The sequence below is a fragment of the Amblyomma maculatum genome, chromosome 1 (assembly GCF_055883805.1).
Source record: "Amblyomma maculatum isolate TAMU_Amacu chromosome 1, ASM5588380v1, whole genome shotgun sequence".
Taxonomy (NCBI): domain Eukaryota; kingdom Metazoa; phylum Arthropoda; class Arachnida; order Ixodida; family Ixodidae; genus Amblyomma; species Amblyomma maculatum.
In genome coordinates, this window is record NC_139344.1 from 215,817,583 (window position 1) to 215,830,189 (window position 12,607).

The 12,607-nt window shown below is 51.0% G+C and overlaps 1 protein-coding gene across 1 annotated transcript; it reads right to left on the reverse strand.

The window, feature by feature from the left end:
- Nucleotides 1–8,336: 8,336 nt before the first annotated feature.
- Nucleotides 8,337–9,887, reverse strand: LOC146205596 (52 kDa repressor of the inhibitor of the protein kinase-like). Its single transcript, XM_084586930.1, has 2 exons — nt 9,535–9,887; nt 8,337–8,769 (listed from the first exon to the last, which is right to left on the reverse strand). Exons 1-2 carry the CDS (start codon nt 9,636–9,638, stop codon nt 8,592–8,594), a joined length of 282 nt encoding a protein of 93 aa, XP_084443056.1. The 5' UTR covers nt 9,639–9,887; the 3' UTR covers nt 8,337–8,591.
- Nucleotides 9,888–12,607: the final 2,720 nt, after the last annotated feature.

Below are 12,607 nucleotides of genomic sequence, written 5' to 3' on the forward strand. Positions count from 1 at the left end.
ACTAATTCAGTCGAAACGCCATCGCCATATACCAGTTTCGGCTCGGATTTTGTCGAAAGTGTTTGCAACGTTGTAGGAAAAATAGAGGCCTGTAGTTAAGGCGGCGTCCCTTCTCTCACGGCGCAGGAGGCATCCACCGAAAACTGTGGCAATTATACTGCGCCTTGATTTTCATGTACACCAATTTACAAATTAAGTGCAGGTTCCGACGTACCGCAGTTTAGGCTCGGGTTTTGTCGGAAGTGATCGGAACATGGCAGAAAAATTGGAGTTATCCGCATGTAAGCCTGTAGCTGAGGCGGTGTCCTTTCTCTTACGGCGCGGTTCAGGTGTTCACCGATAATTGCATTTGACAAATAATGCGCCTTTCCTTTCTTGCAAACTAATTCACAAATTTAAGTGTAGGCGTCCACAGAAAAGTGTGACAGATACTGTGCTTTTCTTTCCCCAAAAACCAACTTAAAAAAGAATTTTTTTTTTTTTTAACCGCGGACTGGAAAGGCGGCGCTAAACGCGCCATCGCGCCTACTCTTAAGGCGAAGCTCGAGCGTTCCCGTAATTCCTTTTATTAATACGATTTCGGTTAGTGGAGACAAAGTATGTATAAATCAAGGTGCGTTGGTAATAAACAAAGAATATTAATCAAAGCACCGCCTATTTCAATATTTTTACAGCCTAAATGCCTGTCTATTTCGGGGTTCTATAGTGCCTAAATTTTTGGGCCCTACTGATGGCTAGCTGGTTGTTTAGTGTTAGGACTGCATTGCATATACGTGGTGTTATGGTAGTTTTAAGTATGGGCTGTTTTTAGCCCTCCTTCTCAGCAAATCAAGTGAGCATCGTCCGAGCATGAAGCCGAACATGAGGCGAACATTTCCGAAATATTCTGAATTTTTTGTCCAGCTGAAAGCACTTCATTCCCGAGTAGAATTTGACGTCTGGGGAAAATTTACAGCCGATTTAGCTAAGCTGGTAAAATGCCACATATGTACGAAAGCACGTCACGTTTCATTTAGTTTTCGGTTCGAGCGTGCAAAGTGGGTCAGAGAAATAACTCAAGTTACCGACATTCTAGTGGAAATTAAGAAGAAATGGGCATGGACAGGACATGTAGTGCGAAGAGAGGATAACCGATGGTCGCTAGGGTAACAAGCAGGATTCCAAGGGAAGGAAAGCGTAGCAGGGGACGGCACAAAAATTATGTGGGCGGATGAGGTTAAGAAGTTCGCAGGGGTCAAGTGGATACAGCTAGCACAGAACCGGGTTAAGTGGAGAAATATAGGAGAGGACCTCACCCTGCGGTGGGCATAGTCAGGCTGATGATGATGATGATGATGATGATGATGATGATGATGATGATGATGATGATGATGATGATGATGATGATGATATAGGCGGCGGAGATAGCTGTAAGGTTCCGTGCTCACTTCCTGCGAGGGGCTCCCGAGTTCGAGTTCGTTCCGATGGTGTTCATTTTTGTAGCGTTAGCTACACTGGCCGAAAATGAGCAGTTTCGCGTGGCTCCTGGAGAGCCGTGCTGCGCAAGCACGAGGAGCAGTGACGTCACCCGGCACGCAGCTGGCGCGGCGGAGCCGCGCGTTCCGCCACCGCCGCGCGCGCGCCTCGCCGGTCGGCGCATTCCAGAGGAGTGACGTAGCCGCGGAAGACGCACTGGTTATACATTTGATTATCAGTCCCGTACTGTCCGGGACTACTTGCTGACAGCTGCCAGGCGTTCGATTTTCCTTGGACAGCTCAGAAGCCCCGCCCACCAGTAAAACTCCTGTGCTGGGGGTCATATTGTAACCCGCGCTAACCGTGTCTGTTCTGGAGGGAGAAGAAGACGAAGTTCTGCGGAGTGCGCGTGGTTCTGGGACGCCGCTGCTTTTGCCTGGTCAAGCGCCTGCTCTCTGCCTCCTGTGCCTCAACCCCGTCCTTTGACCCTGTCCTTCTGGACTGCCGTCCGGGTAGCGATAGAACCCGTGACATTCTGGTGGAGGTGCGGGGTAAATGCAGCACAGCCCTTCAAAACCCGCTACTCTGAGTTCGCCCCCAAGTCTCAGCCGCCGCCCCTACGACGAGGAGGCCGAGATACGTGCCAGCCGGCGACTTCAAGGGCTTGCTCCTGAATTTGGTCTGTTGCCGAACTCCGGCTCTCCACAACTTACAATGGCCCGGAGTACCACGACCCAATGTCAACAGACGGACTCGTTTCTCGCACCGTCCGTGGTGTACCTACCGATGGCTCCTCGAGCGGCTGCCACGTTCCATGGCGATGCCTCCGAAGATGTGGAGGATTGGCTGGAGCAGTACGAACGTGTGGCCCGCCACAATGGTTGGAATGCCGAAAACTGTCTTCAGAATTTGTATTTCTACCCGGACAGTACGGCTCGGCACTGGTTCGAAAACCACGAGGCCTCCCTTACATCCTGGGACACCTGTAAGGAAGAGCTGCGACGGACGTTCGCCAATCAGTATCGGCGACAGCGAGCAGAAGACCTTCTGCAAACAAGAGTACAACGACCCGAAGAAACTGTAACGAGTTTTGTTCAAGACGTCCTACGACTTAGCTCCCGTGCCGACCCCCGTGCCACCGAGGAAAAAAAAGGTGCGTGCACTCATTCGGGGCGTCAAGAGTGACATTTTCGGCGGGCTTATTCGTGATCCGGCGACTACAGTGGCACAATTTGTAAATGAGGCGACGAACATTGAGCGAGCCTTGGTTACGCGAGCGGACCATTATCGTCGCCTTGCTGGAGGTCCCAGCGTTTCGAACCTTTCAGCTGCTCGCTTCCCTGTTGGTTCCCTCGACACCGCAAACCTACGCGAGATCATCCGCGAAGTTGTACGCGAGGAAATACGGCAGCTGCTTCCACCTGCTGATGGTACGGCATCCTGCGCCCTCACGGATACTGTCCGCGAAGAAGTACAACGCGCCCTTTATCCACAGTGCTCCGTTGCTTCTTCACCTACTCAGCCCATTGAGACGTACGCGTCCGTTGCTAGTCGCCCGCCGCCGCAGCAGCCACCACCGCCGCCTGCTCGCCGTCAGTACTTGCCTGCACAACCCCGTATCCCTGTGTACGATCTTCGTCCGCAGCAGCAATGGATGAGCAAGGCTGACGCGTGGAGGACAACCGACCAACGCCCACTATGCTTCCACTGCGGAGAAGCAGGCCACGTCTACCGTCGCTGCCCTTACCGCGAGCTTGGTCTTCGCGGTTTCCAGCGGAATGCTCCCCGCCCGGAGTTCGGTGAGCAACCCCGTGACATCGCGGATTATCTGCGCCGTTCACCACAACCCGACCGGTCTTCACGTCGCGACCTTCGCTCGACACCGTCCCGCCGATACGAATCTCCCCCTCGCAGCAATCGACGGCAAAGCCTGTCCCCTCATCGGGAAAACTAAGCCCGGCGACGTCTGGAGGTGACGTTGCCGAACCCATTCCTGTTAAAGAGCCTCCACGTTTTTCGCCCCGCTCCCCCACGCGAACCGACGATCAACCCGACGACCTTCCCGACGAACTTCGCGCCGAACTTCTCGCCGAACTTCCCGCCGAGCTTTCCGACAAGCTTTCTGACGAGCTTTCTGACGAACTTCACGACGAACTCCCCGACGGAGCTTCCGACGACCGCCGCGCCACAGTGTACAATAACCTCGATGTTGTGATCGACGGATACGACGTGACGGCACTCGTTGACACCGGTACAGACTATTCTGTTATGAGTGGGGAGCTATGCCGCCGACTTCGCAAGGTAACGACGCAGTGGGATGGCCCCGATATCAGAACCGCTGGAGGCCACCTCGTGAGACCAATCGGCAGATGCACTGCTCGTATTGAGATTAACGGTCTCAGGTTCCCGGTTACCTTTGTTGTACTATCGAAATGTTCCAGAGACATTATTCTCGGCATGGATTTTTTGAGTGATTGCAGCGCTGTAATCGACTTTACCGACCGCCGCCTCACGCTTCGTCAACCTCGATATACCTCGGCGCAAACAAAGCCCCAAGTTTGCACGGCACGCGTTTTGGCGGAGCACGTAACCGTACCGCCCCAGTCTAGAGTATTTCTCCCTGTCACGTCCGACCACGTTGCTTCTGGTGAAGTTCTGCTGGAAGGAAGTGCTCAGCTGCTTCTTGAACGGGGTCTTGGTGTTGCTCGAGGTATCGCGCAGCTGGATACTGGCTGCGTACACGTCCTAGTCACCAACTTTTGTGGCACTCCACAGCGCCTTACGAAAGGCACGGCTCTCGGTACCATGGAGAGCATTACCGCCCCTATTCAAGTTGTTGCCCTGTCCGAAGGTGCTTTCTCCTCTTTCTCTTCGCAGCAGAACGATGCACCTTTGGGTGTAAGCATTGCACCTAATCTCTCTGTGAGCGAGAGGGCCAAATCGATAGCGCTGCTTGCAGAATTCCAAGACTGCTTCTCTACGTCATCCGGAGTTCGCCAGACGACCATTGCCAAACACAGAATAATTACCGATGACGCTGCTCACCCTGTTCGTCAGTCGCCTTACCCAGTTTATTTCAAAGAACGTGAAGTTATTCAGAACCAAGTGCAAAGAAATGCTGGCCGACGATATAATCCAACCCTCGCACAGCCCATGGGCAGCTCCAGTGGTACTAGTAAAGAAAAAAAATGGCACTCTTCAATTCTGTGTTGACTATCGCCGTCTCAACAACGTCACCAAGAAGGATGTTTATCCCCTTCCTCGCATTGATGACGCACTTGATCATCTACGACATGCCTGTTACTTTTCATCCATAGATCTGAAAAGTGGTTATTGGCAAATCGAAGTTGATGAGCGCGATCGAGAAAAGACTGCCTTTATCACCCCGGATGGTCTATATGAGTTTAAAGTGATGCCGTTCGGCCTCTGTACCGCCCCAGCAACCTTTCAGCGCGTTATGGACACCGTCTTGGCCGGACTGAAGTGGCAAACTTGTCTGGTCTACCTTGACGATGTTGTAATCTTCTCAAGCACGTTCTCCGATCATCTTCTTCGCCTGAGAGCAGTACTACAAGCTATAAGAAGCGCAGGCCTCACTCTGAAGCCAACAAAGTGCAAGTTTGCCTACGATGAATTAAAATTTCTTGGCCACGTCGTCAGTAGCGCGGGCGTTCGTCCAGATCCCGATAAAACAGCCGCCGTCGCCTCCTTTCCTACACCATCGGACAAGAACGCCGTACGGAGGTTTCTGGGCCTCTGTGCTTACTATAGGCGCTTTGTTCCCAATTTTTCTCATGTCGCTGCACCACTTACTCATCTCACGAAGGAGAACGTCGCCTTCCAGTGGTCGGATGAACAGCAGCGTGCATTCGACCGCCTTAAACAAAGCTTACAGACATCCCCTGTACTCGGGCACTTTGACCAGGACGCCGAGACTGAAGTTCATACAGACGCCAGCAACAAGGGCCTCGGAGTCGTGCTCATTCAAAAACAGAACGGGCCCGAGCGTGTAATCGCTTACGCAAGTCGAACATTATCGAAGGCGGAGACTAACTACTCGACCACTGAAAAAAGAATGCCTCGCGGTAGTTTGGGCGATTAATAAGTTCAGACCCTACTTGTACGGACGCCCATTTCAGGTGGTTACCGACCATCACTCTCTATGTTGGCTCAGCACTCTGAGAGACCCTTCAGGGCGACTTGCACGGTGGGCCCTTCGGTTGCAAGAATTCGATGCTACAATAGTTTACAAGTCCGGTCGCAGGCACACAGATGCTGACTGCCTCTCGAGAGCCCCTATAGAATCAGCGTCTGACGGTCAAGACGACGAGTATGAAGATGCTTTTATAGGTACCATAAGCATGGTCGATATGGCAGCGCGGCAGCGACACGACACTGAACTCCGTGAAGTAATCGCCCATCTGGAAGGTCAAGAAGGCACCATTCCACGCGTCTTCTTGCGCGTTCTACCCGCATTACGTCTTCGCAACAATGTGCTATACAAAAAGAGCTTCGCAGCGAGTGCGAGGTCTTGGCTACTGGTTATTCCGACTGACCTATGTAATGAAATTATGGACGCCTGTCATGACGACCCAACTTCCGGGCATTTGGGATACAGCCGAACACTCGCACGAATTCGTTCCAAGTATTACTGGCCTCAACTTGCTAAGACTGTTCTTCACTATACCAGGACCTGCCGCGAATGTCAAAGACGTAAGACTCCGCCCGTACAACCCGCAGGACATCTTCACCCCATTCCGCCGCCTATGACTCCGTTCCAGCAGGTAGGAATGGACCTGCTCGGACCTTTTCCTACGTCCAACTCGGGACACCGCTGGATTGCTGTTGCTACTGATTACCTCACACGGTATGCTGAATCGCGAGCTTTACCTTCTGCAACAGCGGCTGATGTAGCGAAGTTTTTCGTCGAGTCCATCGTCCTCCGTCACGGTGCTCCCGAAGTCTTGATCACAGATCGCGGTGCCGCGTTCGTGTCCCAGCTAATGGCAGAGATCTTGCGTTTAAGCAACACGCACCACCGGAAAACTACCGCATACCACCCCCAAACGAATGGGCTCACAGAGCGCCTTAATAAGACTATGGCCGACATGATCTCTATGTATGTGGACGTCGAGCACCGTACATGGGACGATATTCTTCCCTACGTAACTTTCGCTTATAACACCGCAACTCAGGAAACAACCGGGTTTTCGCCGTTCCGCCTGGTGCATGGCCGAGAGGTGACTACCATGCTTGACGCCATGCTTCCCCATGAGCCGGAGGCCTACTCTTACGACGATGTCCAACTATAGTAACCCAGCACGCAGAAGAAGCCCGACAGTTGGCACGACTACGCATCCAAGACCGCCAGCACGTCGATGCACGCAGGTACAACCTCCGGCATCGTGAAGTTTATTTTGCACCTGGTGATAAAGTGTGGGTGTGGACTCCCGTTCGCCGTCGCGGTCTCAGCGAGAAGCTGCTAAAACGTTACTTTGGCCCATACGAGGTCGTTCGCCGTATAAGCGACGTGAATTACGAGGTGATTCCGATTGTTCCGAGCACATCTCGTCGGCCCTCTCATCCTGAAGTGGTGCATGTGGTTCACCTCAAAACTTACTGTGAACGCTAGAACCACGTATTCTGACTCTGATCTCTGCTTGATTTAACGTTTCAGTTACGCTGGAGCGCGCATCGGGACGATGCGCCTTTCAGGGGGAGGAGTAGTGTAACCCGCGCTAACCGTGTCTGTTCTGGAGGGAGAAGAAGACGAAGTTCTGCGGAGTGCGCGTGGTTCTGGGACGCCGCTGCTTTTGCCTGGTCAAGCGCCTGCTCTCTGCCTCCTGTGCCTCAACCCCGTCCTTTGACCCTGTCCTTCTGGACTGCCGTCCGGGTAGCGATAGAACCCGTGACAATATTAAGTTAGACTCCGAGCGCATTCTGAGTGCTTAATTTTGTGTTCCTGCACACGATATTGTGAGCTAAATAATAGCTTAGCTTTCTTAAGTTTTAATTTCCGTACAGACGGAAGCGTCTATAGAGCTCCGAGCAGGGATTGTTTCTTCGTGCTGTCATGTTCTTCACCTGTTTCCCAATCTTTTCAGAGCGCAGGTCTGAAGGCGTCGCAAGCGAACCGCTCTGTACTGAAGTAGCTAACGCTTATTGTAAATATCTTTTCAAATGCTCTCGTTAGCTGTCGAATGCAGTGAGCTGGGCCATTGGAAGAACTTCGCTAGCAGCAACGGCAAACCAACCCTGCACTGAGTTCTGTAAATTGCTTCGCATTCAGGCATGCCACACTCCCTTTGCAAAAAACACCGATTGACTGGCGCCTCTGTTATCTATTTTTAGTGGTACACACACGCTAAAAGATAAACGTGCGTTTGGCGTCACTGCGAAAGAACTGAGTGGTGTTGATGGTGTTAACAAGGTAGATATACAATGGTAGCGAAGGTTCCATAGACGCCCATTGGTCCAAAAAATGGCGGCTCATGGGCACCGCCATATTGGGGGGCAACTACGTATGAGTGACGTTGAATGACGTCACGCATACGTATGTTTTTAGCGCGAACTTTAAAGTGGTCTTTTTATAGAACCCGCCTTTTCAAGCCGGTATCTCATGAAGGTTGCCTTTCAGTGCGCACCAACCTTTGCCAGTCAAATGTGCTCGAGTTCCTGCTAGTTATGGCCTTGCTAATGTGCAATTCGGAACCCAATGAAAGTTACTGGCAAAGAAGGCAGCATAGAAAGGCAGCAACACTTTCAGACGCTGGCTTACCTTGGCTGGCTAAGAATACAATCATGCATGATTCGTAGTGAAAATCTTGGTGGAAATACTGGTACTAGTACTTTTGAGTACAAGGTATGATGCACAAAGCACAGGCTCAAGTGCACAGTTTGCAATACAGTGTACGGCAAGTATGGTTTTCATATTCATGGTTTATTACAGCAACCAAACAAATACAGTGATAAAGCACACCAACAAAAAATACACGTCACAGGCAGCTCAAGCAGTAGTATCTTTAAGCTGGCTATTCATCTTAATGGTCACAGTGCGGATAGAAAAAAGCCCTGCAGTTCCACGAACGTTGCCAGGTAGGAAATTGAAAAGCATAGAAGACAGTGCTAAGACAGCTTCAATTGAGGCAAACATGACATGACATAAGTAGGCGCATCAACACGGGTCGCAGCCTTTTTGACGACAGATACGCAGACGGTTCGAAGTGCTTGGAACAAACCCGCAAGTCTCGCAGCTGCCATGGTGTCTTCTTCTCCAGGCTGACGTTGTGGTAGAACTGCACCCACGCTCGGCACCTGGACGTGATGCAACGTGCACGTTATTCACAATTGCGCCGTAAGGAATACTGCATACTCCAAACGCCAATGCGTCATTATTCCTGTCAATGTTAACTGCAGTAATTATATTTCCATTATATCTGAACTACGGTAGTAAATGCTCGCCCCAAGCTCTCAGCGCCTAAGAGTGCGGTTATGTACGCTCGTCCTCATGGCATGCGGGTAGCTATACTTTTCTATGGTTAAGATTGACGAGAATGAAGTGCGTTCAAAGTTACCCTAACGGTCATGCATATGCAGAATAGCAATAAGAAGACAGGCAGTAACTCCTGCTGGGTGAATTCAGTTAAAGCACCCTCAAGGCCGCGCATATACACGTGGCTGAATTTTGATACTACCAGTTGCGACGGTCAAATTGGCTTCGCGGTGTTGGAAAACTATAACAGTGTTGTGCTCAGACTTGTCAGGCAGCACAATTGGTTTTAAATTGGCTTTCCGGTCAGTGGCATGCGCGTGGTTGCTCCTGAGAGCCCGGTATCAAGTTAACGCTGGTGATAGCCGGCTGCATGAAACTCACCATAAATCAGACAAATGGTGGGCCTCTTTCGCACAGCTCAGCACTTAAAGTGTGTGCCCTGTAGTGTAGTCCATAAATATCCCCGCAAAAATGAAGCCACGTGCGCACGAACTGGTTACAGAAACAGAAGCGAACAGCCAAACGAAAGCATTCGGAGCATACCTAGAGCAGACGCCTTGTAGCAGACGACACTGACAGGAGCTCACCTGTGAAAGTCCAGCGGGAAGCGGTGTAGCTTGACACCGACGGCACTGTCCATGCTGTCGCAATGTGCCACGTCGCATCGTTTCTTCACACGCCGCAAGCTCATCTTGAAATAAAGCGCTAAGCGCTTCAAAAGAACAGCGCGAAGCGTGCAAAGACGGAAGAAGACTTCGCACTGGCCGCACGTCGAAGGAAATGACAAAAGCCGAGAAAATTGCCGCAGCGGTGCGGCGGGGTGCAAATTTTACAAAACGGTGACAGAGACGCGACGCGCAAGGACGACGAAAACTTCGCAAAAGGGGCATTTTGAGACTGGCGATAAGAAACCGCTTCGTGAGCTCCCGCGGCCACTGTGGCTGGGTGCCGAAACGAGGCCTGCAAAGTCAAGCTGCAAATGCACCGCACACTCATCAACAGGGGGCGTAACAAGAACGTTGCAAAAAATTAAAAATTCGGAGTAATGTTTTGCTAAAATAGTTTACCTATTTTATAAAACGTGGCATTAAAATATTTATTTCTTTATGTTGTTTTATAGCGTTTTTATTTGTGCTTTTGAATTTCATTATCTAAGTGGTTCGGCCCCCCCAAAGTGGCTGTGCTGCTGTCGCGCTAGACCGTTTTTGGGCCCAGCCTTCGCTACCATTCTACAGGGTCTTGAATATTTGGGGGCTGGAATTTAAAAAATTCCTATGCAAAATCTACTACCCCATTCCAGCTGAAATAACGTTCACAAAGTAGCAAAATATCGTCTACGTTATCTGATAAGTGATTCAACATTGGTACTTGCCTAGATTTTCCGAAATCGAGGAAAAACTGCTCTCGGCGGCGTGCACAATTTTCGCAGAAGAGAGTCGAAAAGCTATTTTGACATGATACGTCATCTGTCGAGCAGTGAGACAAGCTCCATCCCGGCCGTTGGCGCGCTTGCCTCGCTGCCCGACAGATGACGCATCATGTCAAAATAGCTTTTCGACTCTCTTCTGCGAAAATTGTGCACGCCGCCGAGAGCAGTTTTTCCTCGATTTCGGAAAATCTAGGCAAGTACCAATGTTGAATCACTTATCAGATAACGTAGACGATATTTTGCTACTTTGTGAACGTTATTTCAGCTCGAATGGGGCAGTAGATTTTGCAAAGGAATTTTTTAAATCCCAGCCCCCAAATATTCAACACCCTATATATATACCTTGGTGTTAACACGAAGGTTGGAATCGTCTGCTCAAAGCAAACGATGGAAGGAGGCTGCGAGGTCATGTGGCCATCACACTGCTTCCTGTCGGAGCGGAAGCCGGGACCTGTCAGCGAGTAGTCCGAGACTGGAAAATTGAATGTACCCACTGGCGCCGACGCGTGCTCAGCTGCAGTGCGCCTCCGTTGCGTAGTAGCGAAGTCTGACGCTGCGCTGGAGCCGCTTGATAGCGCCGCGTATGCGCAGATATAGCGGGGCGTTTGCCAGTGTGGTATAGCCATGAAGAAGAGCAAAATTGCTGCTCAGCGGAGCAGAAGAGTGGAGAAGCTTAACTCATCGGATCCCGAAGTAGTTGCCTGGTAATTGGCGGTTGAGCGTACGAAGAACGAACATAAGAAGACTAAACGTACTGGGAAAGCTAATAATAACTAGCTAAACCTTAGCTAACGCTACATATATCCTGGCATAGCCGAGCTAAGCCACTGCCTCTTTCTTCCGGGGGGTAGTCGAAGGGCATGGCGCTGAATGCGGCCGCGTGTATAGTGTATAGTTCCGACAAGCTGCCTGGGGTTTTGTGAACACTAAACGGAAGTGCCAGTGCGAGTGACGTCGTGTGATTTCTTCGGTTTCAGTCGGTGAGCGACTAGTTCGCCCCCTTTTGCAGGGTATAGATAACGACAGCTACCACTGCGTTGGCGGAGGTGTATGCAGAGAAAGCCGTATAGCGATCGATGGTGGAGTTAAGCTTTATGGCGCCTGAGCAGAGCGCAGATGGGCTTCACGTCGACCGGGTGTAACGTGGGGTGCATGTGTCGGGGCAGTAGGGAGGCGATATAGCTCTTGGGTTGAGCTCGGAACGTCCATCTTGCCATGAACTGTACGGAGACTAGCCGAGTAGCCAAGGTTAGTGAGGAGAGCTCTGCCTGGATCGGTAGGCATGAGTTACCGTGAGATGGGCCTCGACGTATTCTACGTAGGTGTTGGATATTCCCAGTCTCAGAAAGGGTGTTAGAAGTGTTGGTGGGAAGTCTCACAGCTAATTTGTATGCCTTTCGGAGTATGGCTTCCATCTGGTCCGTTTCTCCCCGGCCAAGGGGGTGGTGGAGGAGAATACAGATGAGCCAGCTAACTTACTTGATGACGTCAGGTTCCTTGAACGCCCGGCGAGTGGTCACCCAGGAGACCATACGAGCTACTTAGGTTGCATATGTGTACGAAATGACAGGCAGTTCTGGCAGTCTCAAACTAATTATTGTCTGAGGCCGAATAAGTGATGAAGAATTGCCCACGTCCGTGCTGTGCTCATGCAAGTTGTAAGAGTCGCAGAAATCAGCCAGGTTCTGGTGAGAAAAGGTGACTGCGTACTCCTTACACTGTATTAGGTAAGGCGGCCAATTCGCTTTTTTAACATCTGTTATGACGTATGCGCCACCGCCGGGTGTGACTGCAGCGACCCTCCTAGAGGTAGAGCAAGTGCGAGTCAACATTTGAGTGATCCAAGGTGAGATGAGAGCATTGCAGCATTTGGGGCGTTGTTAATAGCATGCTGCCCCAGTATGCGACGTTCGTAATAGGGCTGTCGCAGCTGCCGCAAAGAGAGGCATGGTGTGCAAAGTTATGATCTGAGCAATTGTCACGATTAGTACTAGTGTTCAGTCGAGCGGGTTTGAAGGGGTCAGAGGTCAGTTCCAAGGTAGCATGGAGGGTCTTCTGTGCAGGTGAGCGGCCTTGGGTGTTTCGTATTTCGTGTAGTGATATTCCCAAGAGTTACATGGCGCGTTACAATCTCCCAATACGACCAATCCGCTACTCTTAGTCCAGTGGTCTGTTGTAGGAGAGCTGTGAAACTCGCTTGACGCAACTCGGGAGGACTAAGCACGAATGTA